The sequence below is a fragment of the Bos indicus x Bos taurus genome, chromosome 17 (assembly GCF_003369695.1).
Source record: "Bos indicus x Bos taurus breed Angus x Brahman F1 hybrid chromosome 17, Bos_hybrid_MaternalHap_v2.0, whole genome shotgun sequence".
In the NCBI taxonomy this organism is placed as follows: domain Eukaryota; kingdom Metazoa; phylum Chordata; class Mammalia; order Artiodactyla; family Bovidae; genus Bos; species Bos indicus x Bos taurus.
In genome coordinates, this window is record NC_040092.1 from 20,051,331 (window position 1) to 20,071,815 (window position 20,485).

At 40.9% G+C, this 20,485-nt stretch overlaps 2 protein-coding genes and 1 non-coding gene across 7 annotated transcripts in view; all 3 read left to right on the forward strand.

The window, feature by feature from the left end:
* The first annotated feature begins 1,043 nt into the window (after window positions 1–1,043).
* On the forward strand, window positions 1,044–13,933 carry DENR (density regulated re-initiation and release factor). The gene is made up of 8 exons (XM_027566919.1): window positions 1,044–1,176; window positions 1,977–2,090; window positions 5,699–5,718; window positions 6,401–6,485; window positions 8,358–8,441; window positions 11,243–11,359; window positions 12,093–12,232; window positions 12,340–13,933. The coding sequence occupies exons 2-8, from the start codon at window positions 1,985–1,987 to the stop codon at window positions 12,382–12,384; spliced, it is 597 nt and encodes a 198-aa protein (XP_027422720.1). The 5' UTR covers window positions 1,044–1,176; window positions 1,977–1,984; the 3' UTR covers window positions 12,385–13,933.
* LOC113875216 lies at window positions 10,149–10,279 on the forward strand. The gene has a single exon (XR_003506212.1). It is a non-coding gene; the product is annotated as a small nucleolar RNA SNORA70 (small nucleolar RNA).
* Window positions 13,934–17,523: 3,590 nt separating the features above from the next.
* The window catches only part of CCDC62 (coiled-coil domain containing 62), a 42,206-nt gene continuing 39,244 nt past the window's right edge, over window positions 17,524–20,485 (forward strand). For 3 of the 5 annotated variants that reach the window (XM_027566920.1, XM_027566921.1, XM_027566922.1), the window contains exons 1-2: window positions 17,525–17,691; window positions 19,977–20,169. In XM_027566920.1, the coding sequence (XP_027422721.1) occupies window positions 17,656–17,691; window positions 19,977–20,169 (229 nt within the window). In that variant the 5' untranslated portion in view covers window positions 17,525–17,655. Of the gene's footprint in view, window positions 17,692–18,920; window positions 18,976–19,976; window positions 20,170–20,485 lie in introns of all 5 variants that reach the window. The other 2 variants (XM_027566923.1, XM_027566924.1) reach the window with 2 other exon arrangements.

The following is a 20,485-nucleotide window of genomic DNA, read 5'->3' on the forward strand; positions in this document are numbered from 1 at the left end:
CCTGGAAAATCCATGGACAGAGGAGCCTGGTAGGCTGCAGTCCATGGTGCCACTGAGGGTCGGACACGACTGAGCGATTTCACTTTCACTTTTCACTTTCATTCACTGGAGAAGGAAATGGCAACCCACTCCAGTATTCTTGCCTGGAGAATCCCAGGGACAGGGAAGCCTGGTGGGCTTCCATCTCTGGGGTCGCACAGAGTCGGACACGACTGAAGCGACTTAGCAGCAGCAGACTACTGCATCTGCTCATACACAGAAAAATCACTTAATTTCTTTACTTGACATACCTGATTTTCTTTAATTAACAATAATCTTTTGATTTTCAGACTACCTGCTCCTTGCTGCAAAATACCTATATATCCTGGCTTCTGCCCTCCCCAGAACAGTTCTCTCAGGGTTAATTTGAGATGCTGCCTCCTAGGCTTGAAGCCCTAAAATTCCAGCCAAGTAAAACCTAACTCTCAATCTTGAGGTTGTGAATAATTTTTTAGTCTACAGTGACGTGGAGAGTTTAATTCCAATTTAAAACACATATAAGGATCAGTAAACACCAGGAAGCTGTGAAAATAGTTGTTAGGTTGGTGAGATTGCAGTGCAATGAGAAAAATGGAATAGCATTGACACTGTCTTTTTAAAAAGAATTCCGCCAATATAGGGTAGGGTGTTGAAATTAAACCAAACGCTTTTTCCAGTTGCAATCTCCCCGCGGAGGAATGACATCCAATAGGCTGGACGTCAGTCAGGACTGAAGGATGCACTCCAGACCCCAGGGCCACGGCCACGTCCCCGCCTCAGCAGTAAGCAGGAAGGAGTAAGCAGTAAACAGTCTTCGCTTTCCAAAGAGCGCCCCCTTCCGCGCCGCGACCGCGGACCACCCACCCTCTCCCACAGGTAACGAGCACCGCCTACTGGCTGTCAGCCTCTAGGCTGCTTGGCCCCGCCCCTGAGCGAAATGCGCATGCTCTCCAATTCCTCCCCGCCCCAGCCTTCAGGCTTCTCGCGACAGCCGCCCGGCGGCCACTGAATCTCGCGATAAAGGCTTATTGTCTCGCGGGACCGCCGCTGGTAGACGCGCTCTCGGGCGGCTCTGGCTGGGGAAGAGGAATCGCATGTGTCGCTTCAGCTGGCGGTAGTGGCGGGAGCGGAGGCGGCGGAGGCTGTGCGACCGCCTGGGTAATAACCCCTCGTGCCTCTCCCGTCTCGGAGAAGCTTGTAGAGAGCGTGGGGAAGCTGAGGTGCTGTCCGGCGGAAGGGGGCCGGGCCGGGCGTCTCCACACCCCCGCCCACATGGGCCGCTCTGGTGTCCCCGGGGTTGCCCCCTTCGCTTCAGGTCGCGCCCTCACACCTGACTGCTCTTGTCGCCTTAGTCCGCTTACATTCTGCTCCTTTCTGGTCCTTTCGCCCGTATTCTATCTCCTCAGACTCTGGTCTCCCCGCCCTCTCTCACTTCCATCCCCTCTCCCGACTCTAAAGCGTCCCTTTCTTGGCATCCAGCCGCCCCCACACCCGGCACTCTGGGCGCCTCCGGCGACTCACCTCTTCTTCACCCCCTCTTCGTAGGTTTTTCCAGCCTCTTCAGCTGCTTCTTGGCCTTTCTCTGTTGTTGTACTTTGCATCCCTTCCGAATCACCCCCAAACCTTTTGCCTTGTCTCCACCGAGGTCACTATCCCCATCCTTTTTTTCCCATTGCTGCTTCTTCCACCGGTGCCCCCCGCCCCCCTCCGCTGCGTTGTCATGGTCCATTTGCTATGAATCTCAGTGTTGTCGCTCGCTTTCCTGTAGACCTGGAAAATGGTGTGCCCAGAATTACTCATATTTTATGAATCCAGCTTCTTACCTTTCATTCAGCAGAGAATTAAAACAGATTTGGGGTGGGGGGATTTCTAGTGGAAGACAAGGCTACACCTGAACAGTGTTTCTCTCAGGGCCTTGGTCTCAAATAGTAAAGCTGTGTTACTTTCTTTTCTGACAGGTTTTGAAATGGCTGCTGACATTTCTGAATCCGGTGGGCATGATTGCAGAGGAGACCAGAGGGGCAACACCAAGTTAGATGCAGATTACCCACTTCGAGTCCTTTACTGTGGAGGTAAGTGTTGGAAGGCAGAAAATGGCTTTCACTCACCGTATTTTTATACATTATGATCAGTGGCTTCACATTTGGTCCAAGTAATTTTTTCATCTTTGTCATTTGGTGAATCTTTACTTGGGAATTGGGGAAGAGGAGGCATGGATGAACAGATTTTCCCAACCTGTGGGATGTGGGTCTTGCTACTTGGCCTGGAGAAATTTTCAGTCCACTTGGAACAGACATGTGTAAATAGATTATTCCAGCCCAAAGTAACTTTCCAGTCTGGCTGTTAAAATTGGGCTTCTTGTAAGATAATTGACTCTTAAGGGATGACTGGATGAGGGAGTGGGAAAGTGCATTCTAGATCAAGTGAATAGTTGTGTAAGGAAAGCTTGTCTGTGGAGAAATAAGGAGTTTTGTATGAGTGTAGTGTGTAGTGTAGAAATAGTGTAATAATAAGTGGAAGATGATGAGGCTGGAATGATGGGCAGTAGGACAGTTGTGGGAAAGTGTCCTTGGTCTGATTAATAAAATGTGGATCAGGGTTTTTTTTCCCTTTGATTGTGTTTCCTCATTTTCAATTCAGAAATATTTGTTAATTGGAAATAACTAATTTTCCTAGCATCTTGGAAAGGTTCAGAAAAATTTGAAGACATAACGACAGTAAAGTAAAGGGCAAGTAAATATTATCTTTTTTAGTAAATATTTTTGGCCACTTACTATGTGCCTAACTGTTTTGTGTGCTGGAAACTGAATAATGAATAAGTTAGGAGAAGTCATTGTTCTTGTGGACCTTACCTTCTGTGAATGTAATAGAGATTTCTTCTGGAATTTACTATAAAAGGAGAGGTGTTGTCACTGAGTTGAAAAATTGTATCGACTCATCATTTATTTACTATCTTTGATTAAGAAAATAAAATGAGTATAAAATATCCCAGAGAGTAGGCAGGGGAACTTTATGTAAGGTTGACTTTGGCATCATGGACCAGGGTTTGCATCCTTACCTTGGGCATTACCAGCTGCTCCTGCTTTATTCTAGCTCTGTGACCTTGGGCAAGTTACCTGATTTCACTAAGGGTTAGAGATCTGTTTCTTAAGGTCTGTAAAATAAAGATGGTGATTACATCTGAAGTCAGATAATTCCTATAAAGCTGGTTCAGCAATGAATTCAAGAACATGATACAGTAAGTGCTCTTATTAAAAAAGTATACTGGTTTAGTTTATTCATCCTTGCTTGTCAGATGTAGTTACGAGTTACTGTTCTTTGTATCCTAATTCATTGAATCTAAGTCTCCATATGTTATAAGAGGCACCATTATTTTAGGTTCCACTGAGAAAGAAAAATTTGTTAAGATTGACATGCCATAATTATGGGATACATCCCTATAAAAGTGAAAAGAAGAAAGAATTAATGAAATAAGTATGTGAAAGCTATCCTCTTCAATTGCTTATGTCACTCCAGAGATGGCTTTGAATAACCACACTAAGTATGCATCTAACCCAGTGATATTTCACCAGTAGTCACCAGAGGTCCCTAACCTTTTTGAGAAAGGTTTATTTTTATTTCCCTAGTTTGTATTGATACTCCAGGCACTAGGATGGAGACAAGATTACCTTTTCATCAAGGAGTTTAAGGTCTGGTTGTAGGAGAAGGACTTAGGTAATATTCAATGCTAAATTAAAAAGACCAGAGCTATGAATTAGGATTTTAGGAAAAGGAGGGATCTTTGTTTGAAGGGAAGCTGGGAAAGTGAAGTGAGAAACCTTACGTAATAGGTAGAATTTGCAAGGAAAGGTGGAGGAATTCACAAAAACAGTATGGGGGCAAGGTTTAATGTGGTATTTTAGGGTAGGGGGGAAAAAGGAGCTAATTGGTGTAGAATGCTGGTTGAAATATAGTGAGAAACAAGGGTATGTGGATGGGGTCATTTCCAGGGAGACATTTGTCTGCAGGACTGAGACTTCAGAATCTGAAGTCAGTCTGAGTTTGAATCCTGGTTTAGCCAGGATTGGCCAAGCCAGGCCAGTGACCTTGACCAGTTCCTCATCCAGAAAATGGATAACAGAGCCTACCTCAGCAGGCTGTTGAAAAGAATAAATAAAATAATGCTTCCAAAGGCCCCATCTCCTAATAGCACCACATTGTGAATTTTGAGGGGACACAAACATGAAGGCCATAGCAGAAGGTTTCATGGATGATGGACTTTGTTCTTCGTATCTCATCAGCAGGTACATAAGGTCAGGTTGTTAGTGATATAAAGCTGGTGACTGCTCATTATTTTCATTGAAGAGCTATAGTTTACAAATAGTAAATCATCTGTGGAGGAAAATTGACTCAAATAATATGGAACTTGGAAGATTTGTCCAACTTTTTTCATCATATTAGAATTTTGCTGAACTGAATATTATTTGAAATGGTGTACAAAGTTTTATGGTTTTAGGGTTTGCAGTAATGGTATTTAACCTGTAATTATATCCTGAAAGTGTGGCTGAATATCTGTTCCTTCTAGTGATTGAACTTGAACTGTGAAGATCAGAGAGCTCTGGTTAAGCAGACAGAGCTTTAGTAGGAAACTCTAAACTGAAATAGATGGTGCATTTTATCGAATAGTTTCTGCCACATTACCACCTTTGTCATTGGATGAGCTATTTAACCTATTTCAGGGCTTCATCTATAAAAGACCGATAATGGGCTGGTACACTGCTGCATTGCCTTGATAGGTTCTGTGGTTTAATTAAGTAAACGAGCATGAGCTTCAGAAACAGACCAGGGTTCAAATCTTGTTCTAACCAAATGCAAACGAATTACTTGTTCTAAGTCTCATTTTTGTCAATCATAATAAACATGGTAATTCTTACTTATCGGGTTGTGATGATGAAACATGTGCCCAGTAGATGGTAATTGCTGTTACTAGTAATGGTGTACCACCCGTCCTCTCCCTCACAAGCCTCAAGGTGTTGGGCCCACTGTACCAGTCCATTCCTCACCTTAAAAATTAAACAGTTGACCCAGTAATAGAGTCATAGTTAAAACTGAGAAACTTTGAGTCTTTTTTAATCCCTTAGCCTTTGCAGGCTTCTAGTGACAAGACTGAACCAACCTGTCTTTGAAGGAAGGAAATTGAGTTTCATGATCTTGTATAGCATAACGTGAAAAGGAGAGGAAAACTGTATTGCAAAGAAATGGTAGCAGAAGTGCTACTGAAGTCTGTAAATGTGTTCGTATGAACGAAAATTAGCGGCTGTTTTAGTGAAGTTATCAAAAGAAATAACCAGCTCCATTTAAGCTTTGTTGCATGGGTAATTGTTCCCATCCTAGCTTAGTTTCCAACCCATTGAAGTGGTTGTGGTAAAACCGTAAGACATGCCAGATAGTATAGTTTGATGTTTTAGCAACTGAAGGAGACATTGTTCTTTAGATCAAAAAAAGAAATCAAGATAGTATCTCTATTAACCATGTGGCATTAACCTCAAAAAAAGCACATGATGGGGGTAGTATTTGAAAAGTGGTATAGACAAGTTATAGGGAAAAATAGAAATGAAGCATTTTGTCAAATTAAAAATAAGTCCTGTGTGTGTGTACTTATTTATTTATATTTTCAAATCTTTTCTCTCCATCTCCCCAGTCTGTTCATTACCAACAGAGGTAAGTTCTTTTCAAATTCTTTTTTTCTTTTTTAACTTGAGGTCACTGATTTTATAGCTAGCTTGGGAACTTCATTTTGTTATTTTTCATTTTCTGTCATTTGCTGGCAGAGTTTCAACCTTTTATAGAGAACTTCGGTTTAGAATGATTTTATGGTCCTACAGATTGTTTTTTTTAGACTTTGAGTCATATGTGTGCATCTTTTGCACTTGGCTATACATAGTTTGGATTTTTGCACAGAACTCATGGTCAGCCAATAAAACAAGAGTAACCTTAAAGTCAAAGTTTAACATCCAAACAGAGAAGAGAAAGCATAAATTATGTGTAAGGCTTTCTGTTGATAAGCTTCTAAGTCAGGCTCTGTGGGCAGATCATACAAATGAGACGCCTATATGCCCGAAGCAAGAAATGCTTGTGGTTATTTTTGTCTGTTTCCTCCTTTTTCTAATTGCCCTTCTGTTTGTTGGAGAGGAAATAAATTGCTACAGTGAGGAGGTGTGTTTTAATTTTTAATTTCTTATGGGACATTTCCTGATTGAATACAGATTTTCTGTGGATGAGACATTAGGTGGGAGTAGTTGATTTTATCATTCTATAAATAGCAGGCACAGGGAATGATTTTTTAATTAAAATGATTAAAAATATACTGTTGTGACTCAGTTTGTTCTTTTCCCCCCTCCAGTACTGTGAATATATGCCTGATGTTGCTAAATGTAGACAATGGTTAGAGAAGAATTTTCCAAATGAGTTTGCAAAACTTACTGTAGGTATGAACATTTTTTTTTCTTTCATAAAAGCCTGTACACCTGAAACAGATGCATGTAGGGCATTATTTTAAAGATACAAAAGTCCTCTAGTAGGAACAGAATTGTATCACTCTATATATCTATGTCTATTGACTTTAAAACTGTTTTAAGGTCTTCGGTTAATTAAGATTTCTTACATAAAATCGCGGACCACTTCATGAGTCTAATCTGGATAGGATAGGTCAAAATATCAACTTTCTTATATAATGAAGAGTAAATGATTTAGGGACATATATTTTCACTCATTCGCTTAACAAATTATTTCTTGTATGCCTGCTATATGCTACACACTCTTAGATGCTGAGAATAAAGCAGTAAACAAAAGACCTGTTCTTTGGAAATTATAGGGGGAGAGACAAAATAAGTAAAACAAGACAAATGAAATAAATACATTAAATTATGATAATCAGGGAATAGAAAGATAAGAATTTTGGGGGAGAGAATTTGAAATCTTGAAAGATAAAAGATGGCATTTGAACAAAGACCTAAAATAAGTGAGGGAGAGAGTTCTTTGAATATCTGGGTGAAGAATTTTCCAGGCAGATAGCACACCCACTTAGCACATACAGCATATTTAGAAAACAACAAGGAGGCCTTTGGTTTTTTGTGTTTTTTTGGTGGGAGGGTGGTCAGGGGCAGGTAGGAGATGAAGTCAGAGAAGTAACAAAGGACTATGTCTTAAAGAGCGAGTCTCGGCTTTTCTGAGTGAGATGAGAAGCCTTTGGAGCAGTTTGGGCAGAAGAGTGATGATAAGGTGTGACTTTTGTTTCAACAGCATCTTTGGCTGCTATGTTGAAAATAGACTAAAGAGAGACTTCCCTGGTGGTCCAGTGGTTAAGACTGGGCTTCCAGAGCAGGAATGTAGGGGACTCGGATTCAATCCCTGGTCAAAGAACTAAGATCCCACATGCTGCGTGGCATGGCTAAAAAAAAAAAAGACTGAAGAGAGGCATAGGCAGCAAAGCAGGGAGATCAAGTAGGTGGCTCTTGCAGTGATCGGGTCAGGAGGATGACCACCTAGTCCAGGATGGTAGCAGTGGGGTGGTGAGAAGTGGTCAGATTCTGGACATGTTTTGAAGGTAGAGCTGACAGGGTTTCCTGATGTGTTGCATGTGGGATGTGAGGAAAAGCCACAGAGCCAGCTGGACTTCTGACCAAAGCAACTAGAATGGAGTTGCTGTAGCCAAAGGTAAGGAAAACTGCAGAAGGACAGATTTCCTCAATTAGCAAATTGATAGCTTTTCGTACAACACTGGTAAAAATGAAGGCAGTAGCAGAAGAAGGGAAACCCTGGGCCAGAAACAGGGCTATCGAAGTATACCCAGTGTTACCCTGCTATTTGCTGCTTTGATTTTCAGATAGTTTTCCATGAGGCACAACCCCTGAGACAACATGGTCCGTCTGTGATTGGATAAGCACCCTCAAATCTGTTGTAACAGTCAGTCTACCTGGTGGGCCCTGACTTGCCTAGGACGTATCTTCATATTCAGGACCAGGCTTTCTGTTAAGAGAATCAGTATGCTTGATGCTAAACACTCCTGTGGAGTCTTAAGGGTTTTATGCTACTTTAATGTGGCTTATGTCACCATACACTTAAACCATAATGACTTCAGAATCAGGCCTGATAGGAGTCCAGGAATACAATCATTGACTTTATAAATGTTACACTCATTTGTTGGTAAAATACCTTATTTGTCTGTAAAGGTATTATCCTTCAATTAAAAAATAAATTAAAAAAATACCTTATTTGTGTATGAGGTTTCTCAGGGGTAATTTCTTAATGTTAGCATGAAGTGATGTCAGTGCTTTTAAGGGTTTTGTTTTTACATCTAGAAAATTCACCCAAACAAGAAGCTGGAATTAGTGAGGGTCAAGGAACAGCAGGGGAAGAGGAGGAGAAGAAAAAACAAAAGAGAGGTGAGGCATGATTTGACTTATACAAACATACTGCTAGAAGAGGGCTGCCCAGAAAGCTCAGAATCTGCCTGCCGACGCAGGGGATGTGGGGTCAATCCCTGGGTCGAGAAGATCCCCTTGAGAAGGAAATTGCAACCCATCCCAGTATTCTTGCCTGGGAAATCCCATGGACAGAAGAGCCTGGCGGGCTACAGTCCGTGGGGTTGCAAAAGAGTTGGACACGACTTAGCAACTATACAACAACAACCACTAGAAGAAATAAGAAATGAAAGCATTCCCAAACTGAGTAACATCTTCCTGTTACTGCCTTCTATGTGAATACCATACAGAGGGGTACAGGATCGTTCTCAGGATGACTGGGTTTCCTATGATTTGGTCTCTATCAGTAAATTGGACCCAAGGAAACATGCTTCATTTGCCATGTATATACATAAAAAAAGCCAGCCGGCTTGTTTATGACTTAAAAACTTTGTTACCTTATAAAAATATCTTATGTATTCTATTTAATTAGAGTGAGGACATTTATAAAAGATTTTGTTCTCTCCTTATTACTGGCAGCTCAGTTGAATTTTTCTTTTCACAACTGATGAATATACTTGTCTACCTCTCCTCCTCCTAAAATGAATTTCTCGTGCCTTGTATCCTATCCCTGCCTGTTTCTTCTTCCTGAATTAATTCTCCCATGACTAAAATCAGCTTATAAATATTTTCTAGGACTTCTCATTAAAACAAAAAACATTCCCCCAAGAACTCGTGTCTCTCTTTGCCATATTCTCCTTCCCATTCCCTTCTTAGCTAGACTTCTTGCTAAGACTAGACTCAGCTATCCTCCTTTCAGTTCAGTCATTGAGCCTTCACTCCTCAGTCCATCCTTACTTGACTTTGATGCCATTGAAACTCCTCTGACAAGGGTCACAAATGGCTGGGTGGTTGCTCAGTGGTGATAGAGCGTCTGAATACTCCTTTCTGAAGTGTTGTGCTTGCTCCCTCATTCTGCTTGCCTTTCTCCTCAGGCTTCTGTGCAGACTTCTCCCTTCTGTCCCTTTAAAAAATGGTGTTTCCCAGGACTGTGCACTTACTTTCTCATTCTGCATATCCTCCCTGGATGATTCTTCTGCATCCTTAACTTTTGCCCCCACTCTGCGCTTAGAACTCCCAAATCTAGTCCTGGATCATGTCTCTAGACTAGAAATGTGCATAGTCCCATAGGCACTTCAAACACAGCACTTCACTTAAGTCCCGAATCTGCATCTTTTGTTTTGTTCACTTTGATTAATGACAGCACAGTTTATCCAATCATTTGAGCCAAAAACTTGAGACCCATCTTGGCTTCTTTCTTTTTGCCCCTTTCAATCCGTTCTGAATTCTGTGATTTCGTCTCCTTCCTCTGTTTATTCTGTACCTAGTGTCCATTGCTGTTGCTACTGCTTTATTTAGATTTTGATTAATTTCTGCCTGAACTAATGTAGAAGCCTCCCCAGTGGCTGGCCTCTCATTGCTCTTCACAGGCCCACCCTCCACACGGTATGATGATCTTGACAGACCATAAATCAATGGTTTCACTCCTGCATAGTCACTTGTTTGCTGGGTTCTTTTCTTTGCAATATAACAGAGCTTGACGTACTAGTTCTTAAATGACTGGTATATAATCTTTGCCTATCTGGCTTTCTTTCCTACATATCATAAGCTTCCTTCAGACAAGTGTATTTGCAGCCAATTAAGCCAACCATGCTCTTTTCCCCATGGGGGCTCAGTGTGCAATGGTTGTGAACAGTACACTACCTCCTCTGTAGTGTATTCAGCTTGTGGCCTATATGAGTCGCCCTAAGGAGACAGCCCTTTCCAGTGGACACTCGCATCCGCCCTAAGGAGACCAATTGCCTATGGGACCACCCCAGTTTAGGCTCCAGACAGGTATGTGAAGTGCCTTTGGAAAGCCCCAGGACACAGTGGCCAGGGTCCACATTGGTCAAGTTGCTATGTCCATCCATACCAAGCTGCAGAATACGGAGCATGTGATTGAAGCACTCTGTAGGGCTAAGCTCAAGTTCCCTGGATGCCAGATGATCCACATCACCAAGAATTGGGGATTTACTAAGTTTAATGTGGATGAGTTTGAAAACATGGAGGCAGAAAAGTGGCTTGTCCCAGATGGTTGTGGGGTCGAGTACAACCCTAACCGTGGCCCCCTGGACAAGTGGCGGGCCCTGCACTCAAGGGAGCCTTGGCACTGTCTTTTCCTTACTAGGCCAACCAATAAATCCTACTTTCCTGTTACACACACCAAAAGACAAAGCGTAGTTCTCAATTACAGCATCCTTTCTTGTCTGTTTCCTTTTTTATATCTCCACCAGCCCTTCTCCCTTCAAATGGACTTATTCTGCAGGCACTTAGATGCCACTTTCTCTGGGAAACTTTTTCTGTCCTCTGGAAGTAGAGTAGCCATTCCTCTGCAGAGCTTATGGTAGTGCTGTGTTCATGGATCCTATTTCAGTATATACCAGATTGCTGTAATTTAACCTGTTCTCTCCTTGCCCTGGACTGAGAGCCTCTGGAGGACAGGGACTGTGTTTTTGTTCTCTTCGTCTTTGTGTCCTCAGCCCTTAGTGCAGTGCACAGCACATACTACTTACTATGTATTGACTGAATGAATGCTCATGCATGTGTTTATGAATTTTGTATTAGAAAAAGAAACTTTAGAAATGAATATTTTATACCTTTTGAAAATCAGTATATTTAAAGATAGTATTCTCTATTTATGATAAAACAACTAATCCTGAACTGTTTCTTAATAAATAAAGGTGGAAGGGGTCAAATAAAACAGAAAAAGAAAACTGTACCACAAAAGGTTACGATAGCCAAAATTCCCAGAGCAAAGAAGAAATATGTAACAAGAGTGTGTGGCCTTGCAACTTTTGGTGAGTTCAAGCTTAAGTATGTTTAAAATTTGTGAATTTTATTCATTAATTCATTTCATTCTCTCTTTTTAATCTATTATCATGAAAATTTTACAGTTCTGTTTTTTGCTAAGAAGGATACAAAATGAGATTTTGGACTTCTAACTATAGTCAAATTTAAAATTTTAAAAATCTTTTGCAGAGGTGACTGGTTTGACTTTTTCCATTCCAGAATTTCTGCTTGTGCACATGTTATCTAGAATGAGGGCTGGACAGGTTTCCCTGAGCAGGTCTCCCAGCACTGCTCCACTTTGCCTCCCAGTCTTAGTAGCCAAACAGTTGCAAAATGACCTGTCCCCTCTGGATGACAGTAGCAGGGGAGGGAAGGTGGTTAGTGGTGGAGTGTCTTCCTTTGTAAAAAGGGATAACCACAAGAACTTCATTTACTTGGAAGTGTATATGTAATGTTGGAATTCATGTGTTCCTGGATTTTCTTTGGTCTTACTATATGAATCAGGAATAGTATGGATGATCTTATATTTATGTACTGAGGCTTTATCTGATCTTAAAAATATTACATTGTTCAGATGACTGCCTATGGGTAGTTTGTAATTACTGTTCTGAAAGGAACATGAAACCCATTAATATGATCTGTTTTATGAATTTAAAATGCAGATTACATTTCAAAATGGAAAAATATCTTTGACATATGATTCCAATTATAGTCTCACTGTTTCTTTTTTTAAAATAACAGAAATTGATCTTAAAGAAGCACAAAGATTTTTTGCTCAGAAATTCTCCTGTGGTGCCTCAGTAACAGGGGAGGATGAAATCATCATTCAGGGAGACTTTACAGATGATATTATTGATGTCATTCAGGAAAAATGGCCAGAGGTGAGTATTTGGAACCTGCGCATCTATAGAAGTAAGTTACTAAAGCCGTTGCTTCCATGTTAGTTGCTAAGCACAGCTCATGAAATGTAATTATTTGTGTTTTATAGGTGGATGATGATAGCATTGAAGATCTTGGAGAAGTGAAGAAGTGATTTTGAAAATGTGTCTGTATTTAATGATCTGAACTGATTGTTGATGTGGCCAAAGGGAGAGAGGCCTTTTAAAAATATATATATTTATCCTACAGTAAAACTGTAGCCTACCCCTCGCCCTTTGAATTGTCACTGTTCTGTACGAGGCTGCTTGTTTTTGGGTGTTGTTTTTTTTTTTTTAATTGCCAAAGTCTAATAAATAGGAGAGACTGTCATGCTTATGCATGAGATAGAATTTAGTCAAATAAAAAATTTTGGTCGTTTGGTACTGACTTTTCTCTTTCTTTTTAACTTTATTTTTGGAAAAACTAGATTTTCTGTGGAAAGCTTTTCTGTTGATTATTTTAAAATAATCACAATTTAATCAAAAATGATTTTTTTTTATCTGAGTGATATTTTAAAGATTTGAATTTGGCTTTATCACCAGTAATAACTCTCCTTGCTTATTTGGTGTGGTAGTTTTGAGATGCTTGAGTATCTCATGGATCTATGGTTGAATTTGCTTCATGGTCACCAACCAAGTTCACTTTGTGGGCATATTAACATATTGTTGGTAACAGTTGTTTAAGCTGTTGTGGAGATTATTTGGTAAAGTATATTAAAAGCCTTAAAACCATCTGCACTGTTTGACCCACTTCTTTGGCATTATCCTAAAGATATAATGTCTTGCTTAAAACTATGGATGAGGGTGTTCATCACAGTGCTACTCATAATATTTAAAAAATTACAAATGATTATAAATGCACAGTTGGGAAATGGTTAAAGAAATAATGGTATATCATATGGTAGGATATTTGCATATATTTTAAAATACTTTCTAAGAATACTTGGAAAGGTGTTTGATAATGGTAAGTAGGAAGTCAGACACCCAAATCCATGTTATACATTATTTTCATCATCTTGAGTGGACAACCATTCAGAGAGCCTGAGTTCTTGTTCTGGCTGTAAATTTATGTGAGTGAAATTCTGCTAGTCATTTGAAAATAATATACACCATTGCTCAGTATAGTCTGGAAAGCAGCAATTGAAATGTGTTTTTCTCGGAAGAGAAGCAGTGACAATGAATCTTAATGAATATATTAAATGAATTTAAACTGTTTTTATAAAGGTCCTAAGTCTGGTGCTACAAATTGGAAAGAAGACTCAGTGGTATTTTAAGTTGCTGTCAACACCTTTAAGAAAGTTAGAACCCATTGTCTGTTGCCATGCAGAATACCATCTTGAATGAATGAGTGGGTTTTTGAGTAATTGAAACATTAGGAAGAATGTATAAATAAAGATGTAAATTAAGAAAATGAAATTCTGCATTAACTGTGAGTTTAGTTAAAATTATCTAATGAAGCAAATTTATCCATTAAGACCACTTGATATGTGTTATGTATGTATTTTGTTGGTGCTAGAAGATGTCTATGTGCTTGTATCAACACATGTGACTTCATGTAAAGATTCTTAATGTTCACAGTTATTGGCAAATGCAGTTTCAGTCCATTTATAGCCACAGTGGATGTTACTGCAGGAAAATGCAGGATTAAAACTGTCCTTGTGTATATGTGTGAATCTTTTTCTTTGACTTGAAATTTAAAATGCAACTATTTAATCTCTGATTAAAACCTATTGTTCACGGGGAATTCTGTGGCTGTCCAGTGGTTAGGACTCAGCATTTTCACAGCTGTGGCCTGGGTTCAATCCCTTGTCAGGGAACTAAGATCCCACAAGCCTCATGGCATGGCCACATACACACGCACACACACACACACAAAATATATATATATATATATATATATATAGTTCAAGGACTGAGTTGAATTCATACATTCTGTATATACTTTTATTATGTAAATACTTTCACAATCTAGTATTTTTAGCAAAAAGAATACTTTAAACAGCTTTATAATATGTGTAAGAGATTTACAATGATTAAGCTGGCAACTTCAAATACAAATACAGTTTTGGTATGTAGTGTCTTATTTTTAAAAAACATCTGGCAATATATGGTTTTAAATTCCTTTTTAGTTGTTAAATAACATTAAGTCAGCTGTCACTTAGGTATAATCCATGGTAGCTTTCTCATTCTTAAAAATTAATAAATAACAATTTTTTAAAAACAATTTATACCTTTTAGGTTCTGTTATTTACTAAATGTCTTTACTTAGGAAATATGGTAGAGAAACTGGAATGAGTCTGTAGAGTTCATCAGTTTGAATTAATGTATAACTAGATGCTGTTTAATTCTTATATTTTCTCTTTAAAGATTTTTTACCTTAAAATACTAAGATTTTTGATTTGCAACTAGTCATAATAACCCTCTTAACCACATCCAATTGGTACTTAGCAACCATAACTCATAAAAATGAGCCTCATTTCTTACTGCTTCTATACTTGTACTTTTAAAGTGAATATTAGGCATGTGATTGCCTGGTAAAGAATGACATTTTAGGGCTTCCTAAAACTCCCAAATTTTACAAAAGTGAAATTTGAGAAGCATGTGAGTTAAAATGTTCCTCACTTGGAAAATTGACATTCAACCACATTCCTTTTCATCTTTCTCATTCCACCACCACAACTTACTGCATAGTCATCTATTGATAGGTCATTTAACAATTCGTCAGCATTTGCTTTCTTGATTTTTTAACTCTAAGGCATTGCCTTGTTGGTTCTCCTGAACATGAGCCTATCCTAAGGAGACAGGTGTCATCCAAATCAGTAAAGTTTCAAGGTAAGATTTTTTTTTTTTTCTTTTTAAAAATGTTGGCAGTGCTGGATCTTCATTGCTGCAAGAGCTTTTCTGTAGTTGAGAGTGCAGGCTACTTTCTAGTTTTGGTTTGCAGGCTTCTCATTGCGGTGGCTTCTCTTGCTGTGGAGCATGGTCTTCAGTGGTGGTGGCTCCCCAGCTCTATAGCCCAGGGTCGATAGTTGTGCACAGGCTTAGTTGCTCTGCAGCATGTGGGGTCTTCCCCGAACAGGGATCGAACCTGTGTCTCCTGCGTTGGCAGGTGGATTCTTTACCGATTCTTTACCATTGAGCCACCAGGGAAGCTCCAAGGTAAGAAATTTTAAATTTGTTTTTTCCATGTTCAGGTTATCTTTTATGAACACGAGGGCGTGTTTTGCTAATTCACAGTCAACCAAAAGTAAAGTTGAAATACTATTACGAATTTGTCTTGCCAGCACTGCCATCTTATGGGTTAAGCAGTAGGGGTGGGTGACCAGAGATTAAATATAATAAGCATTACTTTTTTATAGTTCAGTTCCTATATGAGTAAAAAGGGGGAAGGAGTGATTATGAACAGGAGAAGAAAATCTTAATCTCAACTCAGAACATGGTAAATATTGTCAAGATAAAGTGCCAAGGGTCTCCCCCCCACAGGGTGCACAACCACCTGCTTCCCAGGGGGCAGGACCCTCAGAGTGTGCACCTCTACCCCATGGGGGTACATCATCATTTAACTTACCCCAGGGAAGTGTATGCCCCTCCCAAGGGGGACAGCACACCCACTGATTCAATCTGCTTTAGTAAATATCAGATCAGATCAGTCGCTCAGTCGTGTCCGACTCTTTGTGACCCCATGAATCGCAGCACGCCAGGCCTCCCTGTCCATCACCAACTCCCGGAGTTCACTCAGACTCACGTCCATCGAGTCAGTGATGCCATCCAGCCATCTCATCCTCTGGTGTCCCCTTCTCCTCCTGCCCCCAATCCCTCCCAGCATCAGTGTCTTTTCCAATGAGTCAACTCTTTGCATGAGGTGGCCAAAGTACTGGAGTTTCAGCTTTAGCATCATTCCTTCCAAAGAAATCCCAGGGCTGATCTCCTTCAGAATGGACTGCTTGGATCTCCTTGCAGTCCAAGGGACTCTCCAGTCTTCTCCAACACCACAGTTCAAAAGCATCAATTCTTCGGCACTCAGCCTTCTTCACAGTCCAACTCTCACATCCATACGTGACCACAGGAAAAACCATAGCCTTGACTAGACGAACCTTTGTTGGCAAAGTAATGTCTCTGCTTTTGAATATGCTATCTAGGTTGGACATAACTTTCCTTCCAAAGAGGAAGCGTCTTTTAATTTCATGGCTGCAGTCACCATCTGTAGTGATTTTAGTGACCCTAATTAAATCAATCTCCTCCTTAATGTGTGTCCCGAGAGTTAAGCAGATTGATTTAATTGGGGGGGGGGTCAGGAAACCTAAAATGTTTCATTGGTTTAATGAACCTTAGGCGATTTAAGGACTCGATTTAACGGGGGTGGGGGTGGGGTTGGGGGTGGGTGACAGTATTTGAGGGAGGTGATTTAATCAGCGGCGACTCACGTGATTTAGGGGTTGGTTTAATATATGAGTCACACAATACAGGGTGTTGACTGAATCAATGGGAATCACCTGACTTAGGACAGGGACTGATTTAACAATAGGAATCAAGTCATCCAGGGGCTGATGAAGTCAGCCCGAGCACCCCTCAAGAGGGACAGCACCCTTCCAGGCTGAGCAGCAGGATGGGTGTACGTCCACCCTGAGGCATCACGTCTACCCCAAAAGGTGCATCTCGTAATTTGATGTACACCAGGGGGTGCACGCCCACCCCAAGGGGTACCTCGTTATTTAACAAAAGAGCTACATCAAGAGTAAAAAACCCGAAACTTTTTACTCTCTTCATCTATGATTCTCAGTTTAGAACTGTCTGCGGGGCTGGTCAGCAATTGACTATCAACTACTACCAGAGGTGGCGTCTGCCTCCATCCATTTGAATGCCAGGTACGGACTGTTCTCCCTACCCGGACGTGCAGGGCAGCTAAGGCGACAGCGCTCACAGTTTAGGAGGGAAAGATGCGAGTCTGTAAGCAGCTGGTCATACATAGGCCAGGACGATGTGGCAGAGACGGCCGTTCATTTGTTCCATCATTCTCTGGGTAGTGGTGAAGGAGCGGTTCTTTGCGGGCCGCGGGTAACGGCTTTTACATCGCCAGACAAACCATTCGAGAGTCTCCAGACTTGCAAGAACAAAACGCCAGGATGGCGGCGCGGCTCGCGCCAGGAGGGAGCCAGCCCCCCGTGGGGTCTCGCGAGAGCCGGGGCGGCCGCTCGGCGACGCCGTAGGCCGAGCGGGCCGGGCGCGCTCCGCTGAGTCGGCGGTTTGGGCGGGCTGGCTTGGGCCGGCGAGGGCGCGGGGCTCCGGGGTTCGGGGCTCGCCCCCCGCCGCTCCGGGCAGGCGCGCCGATGGCGTTTCTAAGGTGACGCTGCGCACACCGACTGTCTCTGGGGGTGGAGGAAACACCTATGAACCCTTCGGCCTCCTTCCTGGCCGGGCGCCAGGTGAGCGGCCGCCCCTCGGCGCCTCCGGTTTCCGCCGGCTCGTCCCAGGGCTAGCGGAGAGCAGTCCTCTGGGACAACGTGCATGGGGGTTACTCAGGAATCGTTCCTGCTTAAAATGTGAAACAATACCCAGGACGCAGGGGAGCGTCACGTCCGTTTCCTTACCTTAATGAAAACGTGTTCAGCCCAGGCGCGGTGCTCACTTTTTAACGATATATCAATGGGCATCTGCAGATTGTTTCTCTATACACCTGCTCGCTTACCTGCCCTTGCTTCCCAGCCACCTGCAAGTGGAGCAGCGCTGTAATCACCAGTTTTCCCAAAACGTCTTGAAAGTAAACTTGCCCAAGATGTGCATGTATCTGGTCCGTATAGGTTGAATGAACGTGTTCTGCACACTTGGTCCATTGTTGTTTCCCGTGTTAGAATCCGTGCTCCTGGCTGGCGAGCTCAATGCCCCAAGCGACTGGTCTGCCCAGAGAATATTGGTTGAGTGAATGAGTGAGTGAAATGGCTTACCAAAGACTGGAATTCAAGTCTTATGGCTTGGAATTCCTTGACTCCAAGTTCCATTTTCTGTGTTTAGTAAGTAAGTAATTAATTCGTCATTATTATTTCTCTACAACTCTTATAATTCAGAAAGCAATAATGATGTACATGGGTCTCTGGTAAACAGTAACCCTTTTTTTAAAATTGGAGTATAATTGGTTTACAATATTGCGTTAGTTTCAGTGTGCAGCATAGTGATTCAGTTTTTTGTTTTTTAGTTCTTCAGTTCATAGATGGGGACAGTGCCATACTTCAGAATGTGACTTACAGCCTAGCTGATAATTTGTTAATAATAGCTAATGTTTGTTGATCGGTTATGATGGAACAAAATTTTATTAAGGCAGGACATGAAAATTTTAACATAAAATTTTCTCTGCACTTTGAGCCACACCCTCCTCATGTGTATTGTGCATCCCCCTTATACATTAACTAGATCCCTTTAGAAGACCTAGGAATGCCTGCTTACAAAAAAAAAAAAGGTGTTTTTTTTTTTTCCTTAGAACTAGCAAGCAACTCCTTAGTAGATAGCATTCCTTTTTCAATCATGTAAGGGGTCACAATGACCCACCACTTGCCTTGTCTGTGCAAATCTGAACTGTGTAAAGGTGAATGTATTATTTTGATGTATTTTCAATGCTTTGTTTTGAAAACATATGTAACTGTGTTTTGACATCTTACAGGCAGAATGGTTCTCAGAGCTTTTTGAAAGACTGTCTCCCAGGTTACAATCCTCAGGTTGGCTGGAAAAAATTTTCCATTTCTCTTTTAGATTTAATTGTTGATTGATTTTTAAAGACACAATAGTGTGTCATTTTAATGACACAATGGGAAGTGCTTTACAGACCTTATCTTGCTTAATCCACATGACTAAGAAATCGAAAATAGTGTTACTACCATTTCACAGCAAAGAAACTAAGGGTTAAGAAAGTTAAGTAACTTGCCCAAGGTCTTGGAGCCACCAAGTGGCTCATTCTGGATTCCCACTTAGCTGAGACCAACTTGACTGCACTAGACTTTGAAATGATGTATGCCTAAAAGAAATTATTGTAGATAATTTTGTTAGGCATGAAAATGGCATCTTGGCTATATAAAAATGTTCATTTTTAGAGAGGCATACCAAAGTATCTAAAAGTAAAATACATTTTTTTATCAACCACAAAAAGAAAAAGGAAGATTGAAACATTGCAAAATTTTTGATAGTAGTAAGACCTAGCTACTGAGCAAATGTGAGTTCATTATACTGTTCTTTTATCTTCTGTGTATGTTTGAAATTTTTCCTTTACAAAATTTGTTTTTAAGTAGGTATGTTGAATTTGGACCAGTTATATTTAAACAATATTTACTTCCTGTTTCCCTTTACTTAATTGTTCTAGAATTGCTAGATGGGGGTATAAGATGGGGGATAATATTGTTGATTGATACAAGGAGGGTTGACAGCAAAGAAAAAAAATGCAGAAATGGGTTTATCTGTGATTAACCAATGGAGGTTTTACAGCTGGTCCTGCTCTTTAAGAGTAGTGTGTTTGGTATGACAGAAAATGATAGAGACAGAGTGTATAGTAGATGTTAGCATATGTTAAATATACATAATTTTGCCACCATGTTGTAATCAAGAAATAAAATTTATTGATTCAAGTTGCTACCTTGAATTGGCAGCAAAAGAAGATACTGAGTTGGCCCTAAAATTCCTTTGGCCAACCCAATATAATTGTTTGGAAATTACTTTCTATATTTAGAACATCGGGTCAGAGGTTGAGATTTCCACTATTGAGAAACAACGGAAAGAGCTGCAGCTGCTCATTGGAGAGTTAAAAGATCGAGACAGAGAGCTCAATGATATGGTTGCAGTACATCAGAGACAACTTCTTTCATGGGAAGAGGATCGGCAGAAAGTGTTGACTTTGGAAGAACGTTGCAGCAAATTAGAAGGTCAGACATACATTCAGCATCATCCATCTAGCGCGGGTACATGCCAACATACTGAAAGCGCTCATGAGAAAAATAGAGAAGGAACATCTCAACACAGTCCCTGCTGTCCTAGAGTTTAATTGAAGATAGGATTTCATGAACATTCACAGCAGGACAGACAAACACAATGTGAATTAAAGTAGGGCAAGCAAAGTATTAACACTTAACTGTAGAAAGAGTGCTGAGACAGCTCCAGTAGACAGGGAGGGTCAAGAGCGAACCTGAAGGAAATCAGTTTTGAGCTAGAATATGAATAAAGATGCCACTGAACTGATCA

Excerpts from the sequence above, each read along its gene's own strand:
- DENR (XM_027566919.1), top strand. The coding sequence starts at position 1,985 with ATGGCTGCTGACATTTCTGAATCCGGTGGGCATGATTGCAGAGGAGAC. Across the intron at positions 5,719-6,400 it reads TCTGTTCATTACCAACAGAG|TACTGTGAATATATGCCTGA; the intron begins GTAAGTTCTTTT and ends TCCCCCCTCCAG. Across the intron at positions 11,360-12,092 it reads GTGTGGCCTTGCAACTTTTG|AAATTGATCTTAAAGAAGCA; the intron begins GTGAGTTCAAGC and ends TTAAAATAACAG.